Source organism: Hibiscus syriacus, unplaced genomic scaffold, assembly GCF_006381635.1.
Source record: "Hibiscus syriacus cultivar Baekdansim isolate YM2019G1 unplaced genomic scaffold, ASM638163v2 tig00111303_pilon, whole genome shotgun sequence".
NCBI lineage: Eukaryota > Viridiplantae > Streptophyta > Magnoliopsida > Malvales > Malvaceae > Hibiscus > Hibiscus syriacus.
The window spans coordinates 592,561-613,534 of record NW_024063049.1 but is presented as its reverse complement, the minus strand read 5'-3'; the positions used below and the strand labels follow the sequence as shown (position 1 = coordinate 613,534).

The following is a 20,974-nucleotide window of genomic DNA, read 5'->3' as shown; positions in this document are numbered from 1 at the left end:
GTGTTTCTGAGATTTTGACGTCACGATAAACCTTCACGTCTTGGGGACCAAATAAGACATAATGGCCTGATGATGTTAGTTGAGCCACAGATAGCAAATTTTTCTTCATTCATGGGACATGGTAAACATCTTGGAGTTGCACCTGGTTAGTATTATATCGAGGCGTAACTATTGTCTTACCGATGTGAGTTATCGGTAACCTTGAGTTATCAGTTGTCACCACCACACGACCTTCATTATACTCAGACAGGCTTTGTAACTTCTGTTTTTCACCCGTCATATGATTTGAGCAACCAGAATCTACGATCCAATCATTCTTGTAGTCAATCCGTTCTGGTGTTGTTACCGTGAGAGCTAATTCTTCTTCCTCCGTAGCAAATAACGCTTCAGCATCCCAACTATCTTCACTATTCTCCTTCGAACAAGAAGTAGCAGTATTACTTTCAACAGGCTTTTTGACCTGCAAGCAAATTTTCGAACTCAACAGTCTTTTGCCATGTGACCCATATTCCCGCAGTTATAACACTTGCCATCGAACTTTCTACTATTACCGCGATTCTTGGATGCTCCCCCTGAATGAGGGCCTCCATTTCCTTGGTAATTTTTTACCTTGTCGCCATCCTTTTTAGATCCACTGCCAGTATACCGCTGAAAAGTGCCTCTGCTTTTGTTGGTGTAGAGCGCTTCCTCTTCACCCTTCAGCGAGACTCCTCCCATTTGCTTGGCCATGGCTTCTTGACCTGCAAGCAAATTTTCGAACTCAACAAGCGATGGCTGTGTCGGCCATCCCTGTACAGCGGTAACAAACCCTCGATATTCGGGTTTCAAACCATGGACAATTATTCTTTTTATCCTGGCTTCCCCAATAGCAGCTGTCGGATCTAATTCTGAAATTTCGTGACATATCGACTTCACCTTGTGAAAGTATTGGGCAACCGCCATGTCGCGTTGCGCCATTGATAGAAGTTCATTCTCGAGAAGTTACAATTTTGTATTGTTCCTCTTCGAAAAGAGTGTAACAAAAGTGTCCCATGCTTCCTTTGGTGTTTTAGCATCCCGAATATGCTCCAACATTTCTTCTTCAATTGTGGTCTTTAAAGCAAACATTGATTTGCCTGCTTTAATTTTCCACTTTCGCAAGATTCCATTGGCATCTTCTGTCGCCGGTTGTGTAACTTCACCACCACCGACAACCTCCCAAAGGTCTTGACCTTGTAAGTATGACTCCATACATGTTGCCCACGTGTTTTAGTTTTTGTTGTTGAGCTTCTTGATCCCTCCAACTACTTGAAGATCACTCATCTTAACGGCAAGGCTTTGACTACACCAAACAAGCTTGAGTAACAAACGTGCAGAGTACTAAATTACTCTAAATACAAAGAAGCTCCACAAGGTTTGTAATAACCCAGACAATAACTCAAGAAATATTTTCTGATGTGGAAGATCAGTTAAAAACTGCAGCCACAGAGCATACTCAGAATTTCAAGAGAACTTAAAAACGTGGCTCTGATACCAATTGTTGAATCAAAATAGAGTAAAAACTCTAATTGATCGAGAAGAAGAAAAAAAACTCTTTAGAATAATCTCACAAAATTGCAAAAGGGAAGAACTCTTAAGAAAACTTTCAAATACTTATAATTAAGCTTTGATTGTTGGATGATAAAACTCAAATACAAGTAGGGTATTTATAGGTTACAAGAAACAATCTAAACCACTCATTAAAATAAGCACTAAATAATATAAACCATTGAAATTAAAACATGAGAAAAATACTTAATTTTCACCTAACTAAATTGATGTAACCAATGACATCAAAACTAAATTGATGTAAGCAATGACATCAAATTAATTTAGGTGTGAACTTATTTAGGCTAATATTAAATTTTCAACAATATATATATATATATATATATATATATATATATATATATATATATATATATATTATAGTTCTAGAAGAGTTCTAGAAGAGAACATGATTAAAATTTTATCAAAATTAAATTTAAAATAAAAAATTATGAGTGAATATTTAATTAAATCAAATTAAAAATCTTGAATTATATATATATACTTATCTAAATCTTTGTATATTTTAATTATTATTTTAATTATATTATTTTTTGATTTGATTCTAATTTTAATTATGTGTATTCATAAAATTTCAAAGAATAACATAAAATATCAGAGTCTATTATAAATATATCGAATTGATCCTTTTATATTTTAAAATATTTAAAAACAGAAGATAGCATCGAATTGATAATATATACTATATATCAAATCAAAACGTCTTTTTTTAATTAAAAAAACTAATCAGACGGCGAATAAAACGGAGACGTTTCCTAAAAGACGTGAGGGTATTTCCGTCAAAATAACAGAATTCGATTCCCGCCAAGGCAAAAATTTCGTGTAAGATATTTTTTTTCGAGAAGCAAAGGCCTTAATCATTCCACGAAATAACCACCGTGTACGGTTCTCAATGAACCGGTAAAGGACAGTACCAATCAGATAGCACCACGTGGAGGAAAGGGAAAGAGGAACAAGATGGTGAGTATGCACTTACGAAAATAGGTCCACCCATCCGAGGAGGGAAAGGTAGGAACAGAAAAGCTTAAATACCAGGCCTTGAGTGGCCAAACGGCCACCAGAAATTTAAGAGGCCGTATTTGAAAACCCCCCCCCCAATTTAGAACAAGAATATTCAAAGATAGATTTGATTTTCTATCTGCATTTTCAGGTAATTCAATTTCTCTTCATTTTTCCAGTTTTTTTAATTGTTTTTGCGTTGTTTTTTAATCTATTCTGCTTATTTTACGTTGTTGTTTTGTACTGTTAGTTTTAGTAGCAAATTCATTGATTGATTTTAGATCTACGGCGTTTTGAAACTCAGATTTGAATTTCTGTTGATCTACGGCGTTTTGAAACTCAGATTTGAATTTCTGTTGTTGTTACAATCTATGTAGTTTTCTTTTATTTCTCTGACGTTTTCATCTCTACGAGTTTGGATCTGAAATGTTGGAACAACGAAATCCTCAATTATCCGATCTTAATCTGTGTTTTAGCTGATTTCAGCTACCGATTGCTTGTACTTTTAAGCCGTAGATCTTTTCCTTTTTTTCCTCTTCTTTTTCGTCTTTTTGTCTGCCTCACTTCTACTCTATAATATATATTTATGCATCCATGCAAACATGGATTTGATTTGATTTGAGATCATAAAGTATTTTGTTATAATGGTGAATGAAGAATCATGTCGGCTATATTGTTATTTTTTTTTCTTTAATGAAAGAAAGAATCAAATGCTGGCTAATGTAATCACTCTCAACTAGACACACTGAGTCAAAGTTTCAGGCGTCGGTCATAGTTTATTAGGTTTTCGACGGCCTTTATAAAATTCTTCTTCGTTGTTTTCCTCTGTATTTCAATATGAAAATGATAAGATTCTCAAATTTTCATCTGAATCTGGGTTGCACATGAACTGTAATCTCAAAAGCAAAACATCACAAAAATCGGATTATAACTATATTTCAATAATCTCTAATTTAATTTATTATTTGTTGACTTAATTTTTTCATCAATACCAATTTGTATATATTTATTTGAATTTTTATTTTGAGAATCTAAAATGATAGAGATGTAGTTATTGGTACATAGGCTATTATCGGTAGGAAATGAAAGAGATAGATATGCAGTTATTGGTGGAAAAAAGAAGGTGATTTGGGACACTTATATAAATGGAAACAATTGATTGATTGTCTATCATCACGTGATGACCACTTGCTTTTGAAAGGGTCTTTCTTTAACGTATAGTGCAGTAATCATCTGGATTCTTATATTCAGTCGGTGATCAAGGTGTCACGTTATCATAAAATGTACTATTTGAACAGTATGTGATGGAGGGGCAAAGGCCCAAGAGCGCTAAATGGAAATTGAATCCGTTTTAGTTATAAACTCTCTTTTATTGTTTTTCTTTAATTACTAACTTTCGAGTTATTTTGGGTTATTTAAATTATATTTGTTAACTCTATTTAAAATGAATTTTTTGAGTCGATTTTGTAAAATTAAAATTTGAAGTTAATTCAAATTGAATTTTTTCGAGTCGAATTTTGTTTGTCCTAGTATTAATTATTTTAAAATACTTTCCTAGTTTCATTTTCAAAAAATATTATTTAAATTGTTAAAATTTGTTATATGAAATCTGTTTGGCACGTTATTCTTACTTTTCACCAAAGATTTGTGTTTTTGTTTTTTTATTATTTTGTGATTGTTTACTTGTTTTTTATTGGTATCTCAAAGAATCTTATATTGGATAGGAATCCTCTGGTATGATTCGATTCCATTTATGCGTGGGTTTTTAGTCACAATTTTCTCAATAAAATATTATTTTATCAAAAGTTATATTTTATCTTGTTAGTTGTTACAAAATATTTAATATGTATTATGATTATTAAAATAATATTAATCTGTATAATTGTTAATTATTGTATAATTGTTATTGAATTCTTTTATGATTTTACTCATATTTTAGTCTAATAAATAGACTTCAATCATGTGAGATTTCATTCTCAAAAAATTAAGAATCTTGAGAACACATATTATCCCCTAAATTATTTAAAAATAAATAAATAAAAGTTGATTTTCCATTTCAATAAAAAAACAACAATAGAAATTTCTCACTTCTTTTTATTCTTTTTATTTTAAAGTATTATTTTTTATCATTAAATAATAATCGGCAGAAAATATTTTCAACCTCAATTCTATTTTTTTGGAAAGAATAATACCGATTGATTTTCATTTCGATATTTGAATGTATAAATATTAAAAAGTTGTGCTAACCTAATCATGACGATTACGTTAATCATGGTTTTCATTTCTTAATGTTGTATTTTGCAGCTGTTTATTTTTTCAATATCCGGATGTATATTTGCAGTTATATTTGGTTGATTTACACGCATCAAACTGTATTTGGTCTTTAACCATTTTTGCCATCTTTGATGTTTCTCCAGGTAGTGGAATAATGGGTGCCGGTGGTAGAATGTCGGTTCCGCCATCTCAAAGGAAGTCGGAATCAGAGTCTGAGTCATTGAATAGAGTCCCAATATCCAAACCACCCTTCACTCTCAGCGACATCAAAAGAGCCATCCCACCACATTGTTTCAAGCGCTCCCTTTTCCGCTCATTCTCCTATCTAATTTACGACCTCATCTTAATCTCCATCTTCTACTATGTAGCCACCACTTACATCAACCACCTTCCACAACCCCTTTCTTTCGTCGCCTGGGCCGTTTATTGGGCCGTCCAAGGCTGCGTCATGACCGGCGTTTGGGTCATCGCCCATGAATGCGGCCACCACGCTTTCAGCGACTACCAATGGGTTGACGACACCGTCGGTCTCATCTTCCACTCATCAGTCCTTGTCCCCTACTTCTCATGGAAGTACAGCCACCGTCGTCACCATTCCAACACCGGTTCCCTCGAACGCGACGAAGTGTTCGTCCCGAAGAAACGTAGCTCCATTAGATGGTGGGCGAAATACCTCGAAAATCCACCTGGCCGATTCATCACCCTCACAATTCAACTCACCCTCGGCTGGCCTCTTTACTTAATGTTCAACCTAGCAGGTAGGCCTTACGACGGATTCGCCTGCCACTACAATCCTTACGGCCCCATCTACAACGATCGCGAACGGCTTCAAATCTACGTATCCGACGCCGGCGTCCTCGCCGTCACCTACGCGCTGTACCGTCTCGTCTTAGCCAAAGGGTTTACCTGGGTCGTTTGCGTTTACGGTGTTCCATTGCTCATCGTTAACGCATTCCTTGTCATGATCACTTACTTGCAACACACTCATCCAGCACTGCCGCACTACGACTCATCGGAGTGGGACTGGTTGCGGGGAGCGCTCTCCACGGTCGACCGTGATTACGGGATATTGAACAAAGTGTTCCATAATATTACGGACACTCACATAGCTCACCATTTGTTTTCGACGATGCCGCATTACCATGCAATGGAGGCAACCAATGCAATCAAGCCAATATTGGGAGAGTACTATTCGTTCGACGGCACACCAGTTTACAAGGCGATATTTAGGGAGGCAAAGGAGTGTGTTTTCGTGGAACCAGACGAAGGGGAGCAGAGCAGCAAAGGTGTATATTGGTTTAGGAACAAGCTTTAAATTAGCGTTGCGGTTGCCCATGGCGGTTGCGTGTAGGAGAATTGTATGAATCTGCTATATTATCGTCAAGGATTTGGGTTTTGGCGCCACAACTTCATTTTACCTGTTTTCTTCTACTTGATCCGAGTTTAAAATATTGTAGTCTTTTATTTGTAAAAGCTATTAATAATATAAATATATTTTCAAAAATATATTAATTATAGTATAAACTAATTATATTTATACTATTCAATAATTTTCATTACATTATAGTTTAAATATGATTTTTTGTCACAATTATAACAACTTCCTAACTTGATTAAGTGGTTACACATTAATTTTTTTCCAAGAGATCTAAGTTTGTTTCTTATCGTTGTCATTTGTATCTTATATTTTTATCACAATAAAATGATGATGATCTATGTTATTAAATTATTGAATAATATTGAATTATTAAATGGAAATCATAATACTATAAATATTAAATTAAGTTATAAAATTTATTTTAAAATTATTATTAAATTAAACAAAGAAACAAAAATTTAACCTGGTTTAGTTTTAGGAAATATTTTTTATTTTTGTTTATTGTTTTTATTTTTTTAAAAATAGTTTCATTTTTATTTTTTTAAAATTAGAAAAATATTTAATTAATATAAATTTAAATTTAAAAATAAAAATATTGAAAATTTATTTAATATTTAATTTTTTCAAATATATATGAACAAATAGTTATTAAATAATTAAATTAAAATATAACTATTAAAAAATTATTACATAAATTTACCATGTGAATTATAAAAATATAAAATAATGAAATTGATAAGAAATTTCATAACACAAAAAATATTTTAGTTTATAATAAGAATATAATGTTCATGCATATTATATATCAAGTAAATTTAAAAAATACATAAAAAATTATTGTTGCAAGCAAGAGCATGCAAAAGTGTTATTAAAATAAAAATATATTTAATGTTAATTGATACCTTCAAACTTTTGGAGGGAAAATTAGTGTAGCCCCTGAATTTTTTTCTTTTTGCACTCAATATGATTCTTACAATGAGGAAAAAAAATTAATCTAATCCTTTGATAAATGGAATCAAACGTTAATTGTTATGATGCTTATATGATAATCTACAAAATTGATGTGACGGTACACGATGGACGATGATGTGATAAATAGTTTTAATTGATTTTTATTTAAGTTTGGGGGTCTAATTTTTTTTAAAAAGGTTTGTGGACTTATTTAATTTTTTAGAAAATAAAAAAATATTTAAATTTAAAATATAAAATATAAAAAAATTATTAAGATATTTAAAAAATTAAATATAAAAATATTACGAATTTAAATTATTAATAAAAGTTTAATTTAAGGACCACAATGACTGTAAAAAAGTTTAGGAATCACATTAGTTTTTTTGTAAAAGTTTCAGGACTTCAATACCATTAAGTCAAAAAAAATCCGTTGTTAAATTGTAGATCCCATGTTTTTCTATTTTTAAAATTTCTAAAATAATTTTAATGAAAATATTGAAAACATTGTTTTTATGTTTTCATATATTATTTATTTTTGTTTTTATTTGTTAACAATCATTTTCTAATTTTACAATCAAACAAAAAAAATTAGCTGACCTTTATTCCCATATGTAATGGGGTAAGGGGAGGTAGGATAGTAGGCTGCCCTCAACGTCAGGTTGAGAGCAACTTCCGTGGGAGACCTCCAAATTATGAATTGCCCCCCGTGAGATCGACCCGTGAGACTTGATCTCACGACCACAAGGTTAAGAGCCTTACGTTCTACCAACTGAGCTGGACGGGCAATTCTTACAATCAAACAAATTTTCTTCAATTCTAAAACCAAACCAACCCTATTTTTTTATTAGGATAAACTACTTCAATGTACATTACTGTTTAATCATTGAACTAATATTTTTTTTCAAAAAAGTCTATAACATTTTTTATTTATTTATAATCATTGTCAATTAAAAAATTAACCACAACGTTAATATGACATTAAATATAAATTTTGATAAAAAAAAATTAATAAATTTTGACCTAGCTAAGTGGTTAGGTATCGGTACTTTATGCAAGAGGTCCAAAGTTTAAACCTTTTCCATCGTAATTCAATTACTAAAATTGAAGAGAATTAATAAGTTGGGACTATTGATGTAATTTATCATTTTATCAAAACCAGAATTCGGAATGCACTTTAACCCTTTTTAAAATTGTTATCATTCGATCTGTCAACCGTAAAGCATGGTTCAATTTTCGGGCATCGTTCGTACTAAAGTGTGTAACCATGTTGATGTTGCTAAGATTTTTCAACCATATATATATATATAATTTTGATAAATGGAAGAGAGGTAGTGTTGGAAGCTTAAAGAAGGATATCAGTGCCATCTAGCACCAAGACAATGAAACATCGTCTTCAACTGTATTTTTTCTAAATAGCCATCTCCAACACATCAATGTTGCACATTTGGATATTTGCATATAAATATCAAAACATTATACTTAAAAAATATTTTAAAAAATAAAAAAGAAAATTAAGCATACAATTCCTTTAGGGAAAAAAGGCCTTCATCAATAGAGCAATGAATGAGAAACGATTCAAACCATGAAGTTGCATAGACGGATTTTTCGAATGTGAAGAGACTCCGATACGATTTCTATCGCCGGACTACGCAGCGCTTCCCACCATTCCACAAATGTTGATCTCTGGTGAAGGCAGAGTTGAATTTGGGGGGACGCTTCGCAATTTATTGGAACTTTAGCAGGCATATTCGGTGGATTCCTCATGATCTTCACTCTCCAATGATGCTTGTAAAATTTACTTTCCCCAAGAGACAAAAGATCAAGATCGCCAGCTGTGGTAGCGTTCGATTCGTTTGTAGATAACTACTATACCCCGAGGAAGGGAAACCAAGCACATGCATAACATTGTCCCTACATTTTATTCGGATCTCTCTTTTGTTTCTTTGCCGCTAACAGATCGATATCTCCGAATCCCCAGAGTCTTATAATCCCACACAATCTCAGATATCTCATCTTGAGGCAAACTTAGGCCTTCACGTTTTATGGTTCTATGCAAGTCACAGAAGAATTTGGGGTCTTGTAGTGTAATATACTCTCGCAAAAGCTTCTCATGGTCTGGTACCCAATTCCTAGGAAACGGGGTGTAATCACAAGATGGAATCAAAGATGTGTGAGAACTGAACACCTTCGATCGCATCAACAAGTCCCATCCTCAAAAGGTCGGAGTATTCAGGTGCGGGATTGTTGCTACTCTCCCTCAGCGGACGACTAAGATCACGTGAAGCTATCTTATATACCTTGGCACGAGACTTTAGCATATACCTAGCAGCATATAGTTTGGCTAAAGAGCTACGAATCACGTAGGCACAAAAGCCAACAATTTTCTTTAGATTATCAGCATATCTATACCAATCAGCCACAGTCTCAAGAAACTTATCGTAACACCCCAACCCGTACCCGACCCTAATACGAGTCCGAGATGTTATATTGACATTTCAAAACCTTTATTCTTGTAAAATAATTGAACATTTGAACTTATATTAAGAAAATATGATCTTATATTGTTCAATTGTGTTTGTTATAAAATTTTGAGATAAAAATGTATTAATGAACAGTGAAATATGGTATGAACAGTACCGTGAACAGAAATGAACAGTGCCATGAACAATGCTACAGTGACTTTCGTAAAACATTCATAAAACTCGTAAAAATTTAACCGTTCATTACTATACAATTTTCATTTACATAAACACGTTTAGAACATTACAAAACTCAATCATATGACTTTTCAAAACCGATTAGAACATATCGGATTTAATCCTTTATTTACATGCCAACCACTTTCCTTATTACAAAATACATACTATACATTTCTTTTCTGATCTGATCTTTGGAAAGGAGAACTGACATTTCTTGCATAACTTTTATCAATCTTCCTCTTCTCGGAACATACGTGTAAAACAATCACACGCTAAGTCTTGACTTAATGAGGCATGAAAACATATGATATTACTCTACTTATATTAATGCATAAACAATTAATACTATCATATCATATAAAAGCATATACCATTTACAATACTTATCAGTACTCATATTATTATCACTAATTCCTTTATATCAAGTAAGCATATACTGAACCTTTCTATACTCACCATCGAGCATCCATATCATTTTACAACAGAGCACACATAGTATCATATCAAGTTATTTATTGTCTTTAAAGATCATGTATTAGCCTATGTATACTTTTGAGAACTTAAGGTATGTGAGTACATTGGGGTTATGCACCACTATGCTGTCACTACAACTCGTATAAATGTCCCGAAAGACCTATCCAGAGGTCATAAAGAACCTCGAAAACTGTCCATAGGTCCCGAAGAACCTATGTAAACTGTTCATATGTTCCTTAGAACATAGGTATATTGTCCATATGTCCAGAAAGACATAGGTAATTCTGTCCATATGTTCCGTTGAACATAGGTATACTGTCTATATATCCTGAAAGACATAGGTAATTATGTCCATATGTTCCGTAGAACATAGGTATACTGTCCATATGTCCCGAAAGACATAGGTAATTCTATCCATATGTTCCTTAGAACATAGGTATACTCCTCGACTCTTGGCATGCCAACTATACCACTAGCTCACATATTACATAACATGGGCATTATCATTTATAACATTTTTGTATTCATATCATTTCTCTTATAATTGCATGTTCCTTCTATTCTGTCACATACCACATGTAGGTGTAAACATATATCTCATATGCATATAACTCATAAATCTTTTATTTCGTGTCATGTAATACCCTTACAGAGTATCATATCTTCTTATCATGTATTTCATGTCATATTTCTTATATCATTTCTCATATTCATATATATATATATATATGGTTCACTTTCACATATCACATATTGCTATATACACTTTCATGTCATTCATTTCATTCTCTATATCCTTATCATATAGTTTCTTATTTCTCATATTCTCATGTAAGCACATATATCATGTCTTGTTTACTTATGTTCACATATTCACATCACTTATTCATATCATCTCTATTTTAATCTCATATTTCTCCTTTTCTGTCACATATCACATGTGCATATAATCACATAGCACCTATAAACTCATATAGTTCATAGTTCTTTCACATAACACACTATCATATTTTCATATCATATATCTTATAATAGATTCTTATATCATCTCTTGTTTTCTTTCTACCTATTCACAATCACACTAGCATATACTCATACAAATCATGTCACACATACAATAACATAAGTACAATTTAAATTGCACTCACCTTAGCATTGCTTTGATTCGATCCTAATTCTTTGATTGTTCTGCAACTTGTTTAGACTCAATTTCTACATAAGCATAATTTCCGAGACGATTATCAGAAGCCTAAACCGTATAACTTGATGTTAATAACTCGGGATAATTTAATAAACCAAATTTCAACTTTTCCTTTAGGAGTGTATCGATGCATTATGGGTGCATCGGTACACAAAATAGCTTCGAAATATCCATGCATCGATGCACCTCTTACTGCATCGATGCACCTACCCAGAAATCACTGTTCATTGCACGAAAATTCACTCTTTCAACTTCAATTCTTCAAGTTTCATTCCCTTTCATATTCTTAACTCAAATATACATGCTTAAACTCATTTATATCTATTTATTTCATCTTAAACCTCATAATTCTATTCTCCATATAGAAATCAATAATCATACCAAATTTTCCATATTATCCAAACTTAATTCTAACACTTATAACTTCTTATTCTCATAGATGACAAGTCAAATTTATCCTCCAAATTCATTTAAATCTTCTTATTCAAAATTTCACTTAAAAACCCATTTTCTTTAATCTATCATAACTTCTTTATCTTTTGATTTTAAGATAACTTAAGCTTTCCTTAAGCTTAGTTGTCATCTAAGGATCAAAACCCAACCTTTAATTGAACAAATAATCAACTAATGAGGAAACTTACCTTTTGCTTGAGCTTTCACGTGGAGAAGATAAGAAGATGAAGAAGAGAATTGCTTGGAAGCTTATCTCTTCAATCATTCTCCACATGGGTATTATAATACCCGTTAATTATTATTTAATTATTTTCCTTGTTCAATTACTCATTTGCCCTTTGACTCCTTTAATATTTACTAACAACTTTTAGGAAATATCTTCACATAAATCATTAAACTATTCAACTATTCTACTTTTATCCCCAAATTCTAAAATTTTACAATTTAGTCACTACCCTTAATTTGGGATGTTACAAATCTCCCCTCTTTTTAAGAAAATTCATCCTCGAATTTTCATTGCACACTTTGACAAGAACATATCTTTTAATACTATCATTCTTTACCATCTCTTGTACTTGGTATTTTCCCCCCTTAATTTATACAAATACTTATTTCTTTGTCTACATCATATCTATATGATCAGAATACACCACCAAATTCAGACTCATCATACTTAACCTTATAACTTTTCCAAGTCTTACAACTCTATCACCTTTACTATTACAGTTAAGAAACATCAATTGTTCAATCTAGGGCACAAGCTCTAATCATCCAATTCATATCATATAACATATTTTAGTTGCATATATTCACATATCATCTATCATATCATATAAACATATATTTCTCATAAATCATTCTCAGGTATTCACTTATCTTATATACCATAACAATTTAACTCTATTTAGCAAGACACCACACTCCTTACCCTATCAGATCAGAAAATTTTCCACTTTGTGCTGGCATGTATACTTTTTAAAACACTTTTGACTTCGTTTTTAGCCTAGAATCGGCTAAACTGTAGCTCTGATACCATTAAATGTAACACCCCAACCCGTACCCGACCCGGATACGAGTCTGAGATGTTACATTGACATTTCAAAACCTTTATTCTTGTAAAATAACTGAACATTTGAACTTATATTAAGAAAAATATGATATTATATTGTTCAATTGTGTTTGGTATAAAATTTTGAGATAAAAACGTATTAATGAACAGTGAAATACGGTATGAACAGTGCCATGAACAGTGCTACAGTGACTTTCGTAAAACATTCATAAAACTCTTAAAAATTTAACAGTTCATTACTATACAATTATCATTTACATAAACACGTTTAGAACATTACAAAACTCAATCATATGACTTTTCAAAACCGATTAGAACATATCGGATTTAATCCTTTATTTACATGCCAACCACTATCCTTATTACAAAATACATACTATACATTTATTTTCTGATCTGATCTTTGGAAATGAGAACTGACCTGTCTTGCATAACTTTTATCAATCTTCCTTTTCACGGAACCTACATGTAAAACAATCACACGCTAAGTCGTTGACTTAATGAGGCATGAAAACATATGATATTACTCTACTTATATTAATGCATAAACAATTAATACTATCATATCATATAAAAGCATATACCATTTACAATACTTATCAATACTCATATTATTATCACTAATTCCTTTATATCATGTAAGCATATACTAAACCTTTCTATACTCACCATCGAGCATCCATATCATTTTACAACAGAGCACATATAGTATCATATCAAGTTATTTATTGTCTTTAAATATCATGTATTAGCCTATGTATACTTTTGAGAACTTAAGGTATGTGAGTACATTGAGGTTATGCACCACTATGCTGTCACCACAACTCGTATAAATGTCCCGAAAGACCTATCCAGATGTCATAAAGAACCTCGGCAATTGTCCATAGGTCCCGAAGAACCTAGGTAAACTGTCCATATGTTCCTTAAAACATAGGTATACTGTCCATATGTTCCGAAAGACATAGGTAATTCTGTCAATATGTTCCGTTGAACATAGGTATACTGTCCATATGTCCCGAAAGACATAGGTAATTCTGTCCATATGTTCCGTAGAACATATGTATACTGTCTACATGTCCCGAAAGACATAGGTAATTCTATCCATATGTTCCGTAGAACATAGGTATACTCCTCGACTCTTGGCATGCCAACTATACCACTAGCTCACATATTACATAACATGGGCATTATCATTTATAATTATATCATTTCTCTTATAATTGCATGTTCCTTCTATTCTGTCACATACCACATGTAGGTGTAAACATATATCTCATATGCATATAACTCATAACTCTTTTATTTTGTATCATGTAATACCCTTACAGAGTATCATATCTTCTTATAATGTATTTCATGTCATATATCTTATATCATTTCTCATATTCATATATATATATATATATGGTTCACTTTCACATATCACATATTCCTATATCCACTTTCATGTCATTCATTTTATTCTCTATATCCTTATCATATAGCTTCTTATTTCTCATGTTCTCATGTAAGCACATATATCATGTCTTGTTTACTTACGTTCACATATTCACATCACTTATTCATATCATCTCTATTTTAATCTCATATTTCTCCTTTTCTGTCACATATCACATGTGCATATAATCACATAGCAACTATAAACTCATATATTTCATAGTTCTTTCACATAACACACTATCATATTTTCATATCATATATCTTATAATAGATTCTTATATCATCTCTTGCTTCCTTTCTACCTATTCACAATCACACTAGCATATACTCATACAAATCATGTCACACATACAATAACATAAGTACAATTTAAATTGCACTCACCTTAGCCTTGCTTTAATTCGATCCTAATTCTTTGATTGTTCCGCAACTTGTTTAGACTCAATTTCTACATAAGCATAATTTCCGAGACGATTATCAGAAGCCTAAGCCATATAACTTGATGTTAATAACTCGGGATAATTTAATAAACCAAATTTGAACTTTTCCTTTAGGAGTGTATCAATGCACTATGGGTGCATCGGTACACAAAATAGCTTCGAAATATCCATGCATCGATGCACCCCTTACTGCATCGATACACCTACCCAGAAATCACTGTTCATTGCACGAAAATTCACTCTTTCAACTTCAATTCTTCAAGTTTCATTCCCTTTCATATTCTTAACTCAAATATACATGCTTAAATTCATTTATATCTATTTATTTCATCTTAAACCTCAAAATTCTATTCTCCATATAGAAATCAATAATCATACCAAATTTTTCATGTTATCCAAACTTAATTCTAACACTTCTAACTTCTTATTCTCATAGATGACAAGTCAAATTTATCCTCTAAATTCATTTAAACATTCTTATTCAAAATTCCACTTAAAAACCCATTTTCTTTGATCTATCATAACTCCTTTATCTTTTGATTTTAAAATAACTTAAGCTTTCCTTAAGCTTAGTTATCATCTAGGGATCAAAACTCAACCTTTAATTGAACAAATAATCAACTAATGAGAAAACTTACCTTTTGCTTGAGCTTTCACGTGAAGAAGAGAAGAAGATGAGAATTACTTAGAAGCTTATATCTTCAATCATTCTCCACATGGGTATTATAATACCTATTAATTATTATTTAATTATTTTTCTTGTTCAATTACTCATTTGCCCTTTGACTCTTTTAATATTTACTAACAACTTTCAAGAAATATCTCCACATAAATCATTGAACTATTCAACTATTCTACTTTTATCTCCAAATTCTGAAATTTTACAATTTAGTCACTACCCTTAATTTGGGATGTTACACATATTCATTTGTAAATTTGTATGAGCTTGACTTGAGCAGAGCATTGGGTTGCAAGGTAAAGGTTCAGGATCCTTATCACACTTGACAAACTGAAGCCGCCTGACCTTTCGAATGCATTGCTGCAAGCTAGCGGTAATAGAAAGCAAAGTCCCTATACCCTTTTGACTTATAATATTCCCTCCACTAGACGTATAACGAACGGTTGTGTGTATCACTCTCCTACAGATTATATGATCCAAGAATTGAATTCCTCTACTAACGTGTTCGATCTCCAGTTTAGATTTATCCAACCTTAACCCAAAATTGCTCTCATAAAACTCGATTATTTCCTTTGTAATTTGCACTGCATCCTCTCTCGGTCCTCGAAAGCCAATCAAGAAATGACCTCCGAATCTTATGTAATCCATTTTCCTAGTTTTCTCTCTACCATTAGAAGGAACAAACTCAGGCCAAGAAGGGTTGTGGCATCCATCATCGATGCTATCCTTCCATATCGAATTGTGCTTAGACGGCCTAAAATATGCAACTATCTTCTCTTCCATTACTTGATCCAGTTCATTAAGATAGACATTAGCTAGTAAATGACTTAAAATTCCACAATAACCATATGAAGGTACCTTAGCAGCTTCCTCAGGAGCATAATCGAAGAAAGTCCTCAGCCAATAAGGGTCTGGTTTAGGCTCGTTCTCGTTCAAAATTCTCTTCTTCGTAGCTTCTCTTTTTCCTTCTCTTGCTCTTCAAATCTCCACCACTACCACTACCACTACCATGATCACCACTCTTTAATCTCCTCTTAACACGCACATTAAGCCCCGATTTAAACAAATTCAATACTTTCCTATCTTTTACAACTTTTTGAAGATAACCCATCATTACATCTACATCCACATTATCAAATAACTCAGTCAAATCACCTTTTAAAAACCAAAGGTACCCAGCAAAGTTACTTCGAATAGTGCGGATAACTGTATGGGCATTCCTTCCAGGCCTAAAGGCGTGAGATTTACCTGAAAACCGGGCTTCAAAAATTGGTTCCAAGACCATCAAAAGAACCTCCTGGACAACCCGGTCTTGGAAACAAGGCTCAGAGGATTCAAGCATGGCTTGAAGTTTCCTTTTTGATATCAAAGTTGTGGACGGCTTGTCATTCGGGCTACGAATAAGCTGATTGGTCTTGTTGTTCCACTTGAAACGGCTGCCGTGAACGACGGCGTCACGGAGGGAGAGAAGGGAATTGAGGGTCTGGGAGTGAATGGCGTTGCGGGGAGGGAACGTTCCGGTGAAGTGAGCGCAAGAGCGTTGGTAGGCTAAGACCCAAAGGTCTAATTTCGAAAGGAAGCCGGTGAGGTTGGGGAAAGTGGCGTTTGGTGGTGAAGAGAATGATTTGACCCATAGCAAAAGACAGATATCAAATGGGTCCTGCTTCAAAAGAGTGTGTGGGTCCGAGTTGTATGGAGAGTCGTGAGTTGTGAAAATCGAAAGGGAAGAAGAAAAACGAAGGGAATTGGAAAGGAAAGGGAGAGGGAGAGGGAGAGGGAGAGGGAGAGGGAAAGGTTTTGGATTTGGAATGTAGGGGAAGTGTTTGATGATTTGCCTCAGTGATATTTTTCCCTTTTAAAGAATATGGCCTCCTTCTTCCCGGCTTTTCTCTTGTTCCTATTTTATTATCTATTGGTATTGGATGGCGCCATTTCTAAGGTTTGTTCTGTTGCGCACACTACATTTCTCTTATATTTGCCTATGTAAGCTTTATTCCCAGATTTGGAATCGAAAAGTTTCTTATGTAAACAGATGAACAATAAAGAAATTAAAACGATAATGATATTTATTTAAATTTAAATAAATAAATGAAAGATAATGATAAAGATGACACTTTAAAAAAAATTAAAATCACATTAGAGAAAAATTAGAGCTAATATAATTTACACATTATCATTCGAACGTTAAAAATATATTTTCTCTAAAATATTATTTATATTACTTAAATTATTTTTTAAAATTATTTTTTAGTGAAATAAGCGTACTCTAAATATTAAGGGTGTTTATAGTCGGTTAACCGTACCGTTAAGTCTAAACGGTCAGTTAACCGTTATAACAATTGTTAAATTTTAGAGTAAAGTATATAAATGATCACTGAACTTTTCAGATGCTTGCATTTAAGTCCTCAAACTTTTAAAACTTGCAATACAATCACCAAACATTTATTTCGTTTACAATATGATCTCCGACGTAGTCTTCGTTTCACTGTCGTTAGGGTAAATTATATAAATAGTCACTGAACTTTTCAAGTGCTTGTATTTAGGTCCCCCGACTTTTAAAACTTACAACACATTCATCAATTACATTCTAAACCCCTAAATTCAAAATACTTCAATTACATTCTAAACATCAAATTCCAAAATACTTCAATTACATGCCCAACCTCAAATTCATAACCCATTCTCAAAATTTGCCATAACAAACTAAACTTGAAGCAACAACCCTAAACCCTCAAAACATAATCATTTAGAAAAAAAATTAACCAACTATAAGTGAACAATAAGTGATGACGGGTTTAGGTTTAGGGTTATGTTGGACTTAAATACTCAATTCAGTTTATAAAATAGTTGACTCGAAATTTTTTCGATTTGAGTTTATAAAATTTAAATCAAGTCAAATTGAATTGAATTTTCGAGTTTCTATTTAAATTTAATTATAAACATTTATCATATTATAATATTAGTTGATTCTAATTCAATTGTAACATCCCAAACTATCAGATAGTGACTACATTGTAAAATTTCAGAATATGGTGATTAAAGTAGAATAGTTGAATAGTTTAATGATTTATGTGGAGATATTTCCTGAAAGTTGTTAGTAAATATTAAAGGAGTCAAAGGGCAAATGAGTAATTGAACAAGGAAAATAATTAAATAATAATTAATGGGTATTATAATACCCATGTGGAGAATGATTGAAGAGATAAGCTTCCAAGCAATTCTCTTCTTCATCTTCTTCTCTTCTCCACGTGAAAGCTCAAGGCAAAGGTGAGTTCTCTGATTTCTTGATTGTTTGTTGATTTTAAGCATGTATTTTGATCCTTAGATGATAACTAAGCTTAAGGAAAGCTTAAGTTATCTTAAAATCAAAAGATAAAGGAGTTATGATAGATTAAAGAAAATGGGTTTTTAAGTGAAATTTTGAATAAGAAGGTTTTAATGAATTTAGAGGATAAATTTGACTTGTCATCTATGAGAATAAGAAGTTAGAAGTGTTAGAATTAAGTTTGGATAACATGAAAAATTTGGTATGATTATTGATTTCTATATGGAGAATAGAATTTTGAGGTTTAAGATGAAATAAATAGATATAAATGAGTTTAAGCATGTATATTTGAGTTAAGAATATGAAAGGGAATGAAACTTGAATAATTGAAGTTTAAAGAGTGAATTTTCGTGTAATGAACAGTGATTTTTAGGTAAGTGCATCGATGCATTAAGGGGTGCATCGATGCATGGATAGTTTGAAGCTATTTTGTGTACCGATGCACCCATAGTGTATCGATACACTCCTAAAGGAAAAGCTGAAATTTGGTTTATTAAATTAGCCTGAGTTATTAACATCAAGTTATAAGGTTTAGGCTTCTGATAATCGTATCGGAAATTATACTTATGTAGAAATTGAGCCTAAACAAGTTACGAAACAATCGAACAGTTAGGATTGAATCAAAAGCAAACAGGCTAAGGTGAATGCAATTTTAATTGTACTTATGTTATTGAACGAACATTGACTTGCGATGAGCCAGTGTTGGAGTTACTATGGTAAGAAGTGACTCCTAAAATGTTATTTGATTTGTGATTCTTATATGTGCATGAATACATGAAACGGATATAGGTTATTATATATGTTACATGATTATATGCATATATGATATATGCTAAGAGACATGACCAATGTGAAATGAGATATGCTAAGTGACTATATGAAAATGTTACATGATATACATGCTTATATGAATATGAAATATGTATTATATGTTATATGATATGAAATAAATGTTTACACATACATATGGTATGTGACAGAAGAAAAGAAATATGTGATTATAAGATCAATGATTACACGTACATGTGATACGTGACAGAAAAGAAATGATATGAATAAGTGATGTGAACTGTTATAAATTATAATGCCCATGTTATGTGATATGAGAGCTAGGGGTATAGTTGGCATGCCAAGGGTCGAGGGTTTACCTATGTTCTTCGGGACATATGGACTGTTTACCTATGTTCTTCGGGACATATGGATTGTTTACCTATGTTCTTTGGGACATATGCACTGTTTACCTATGTTCATCGGGACATATGGATTATTTACCTAGGTTCTTCGAAATCTATATACTGGTCCTTTGGGAAATTTATACGAGCTGTGGTGACAACATAATTGTGCACAACCTCAATGTACTCACATATCTTTTTTTATTAGACAAACTTTAATTACTTTATTTAAAGGTCATGAGATTTGTACGAAGATATGAAAATATCAAAAAAAGCTTATATATAAATATTATAAGTGTATTAACGAGTTAGATATTTTCTCTCTTATTAGTAAGTTTTTTTTTAATTTTTGTTGATTGACAGCGATATAAACTTTAATGTTGATGGTTGATCGTTGATATTTTTTAGAGAAAATAACCTTAGTGACAAAAAATGCCTTATAATATACGATTTTAACCAACTTTTTTTTGGATTTGCCAAAATGACCAACTAAATCGCAATGTGATCAATAATTCGCAACGTGATCTCCGGTATCGCAAATCAGTTTCCAGATTCGCAACGCAATTCTGACTATCGCATTGCAATTTTCCAAATTCGCGTTGCGATTTTCCGACTATCGCAATGTAAATATGTAAATCGCAATGCGAATATGTAAATCGCAATGCGAATATGTAAATCGCAATGCGATTATGATTATCGCAATGTGATTCTGACTATAGCAACGCGATTCTGACTGTCGCAACACTGAATTTCAAATTTGCAACACAAATGTTTTGGGTATATAACTACGCAGCAGAAGCAACTCATAACCTAAATCCCTAAATCGTAACTCA

At 32.4% G+C, this 20,974-nt stretch overlaps 1 protein-coding gene and 1 pseudogene across 2 annotated transcripts; one reads left to right on the top strand and one right to left on the bottom strand.

Moving 5' to 3' along the window:
• The first annotated feature begins 2,672 nt into the window (after positions 1 to 2,672).
• LOC120158105 (delta(12)-fatty-acid desaturase FAD2-like) lies at positions 2,673 to 6,277 on the top strand. Of its 2 annotated transcripts, none has more exons than XM_039169036.1 (2): positions 2,673 to 2,737; positions 5,004 to 6,277. In XM_039169036.1, the coding sequence occupies exon 2, from the start codon at positions 5,015 to 5,017 to the stop codon at positions 6,173 to 6,175; it is 1,161 nt and encodes a 386-aa protein (XP_039024967.1). In that variant the 5' UTR covers positions 2,673 to 2,737; positions 5,004 to 5,014; the 3' UTR covers positions 6,176 to 6,277. The 2 variants fall into 2 exon arrangements, with proteins under 2 accessions (XP_039024967.1, XP_039024966.1); XM_039169035.1 differs by having other exon boundaries at positions 2,686 to 2,737; positions 4,995 to 6,277.
• Positions 6,278 to 8,745: 2,468 nt separating this feature from the next.
• LOC120158059 lies at positions 8,746 to 18,325 on the bottom strand (annotated as a pseudogene).
• Between the last annotated feature and the right edge of the window lie 2,649 nt (positions 18,326 to 20,974).

What these genes read in the sequence shown, in the direction of transcription:
- LOC120158105 (XM_039169036.1), top strand. Translation starts at nt 5,015, where the DNA reads ATGGGTGCCGGTGGTAGAATGTCGGTTCCGCCATCTCAAAGGAAGTCG.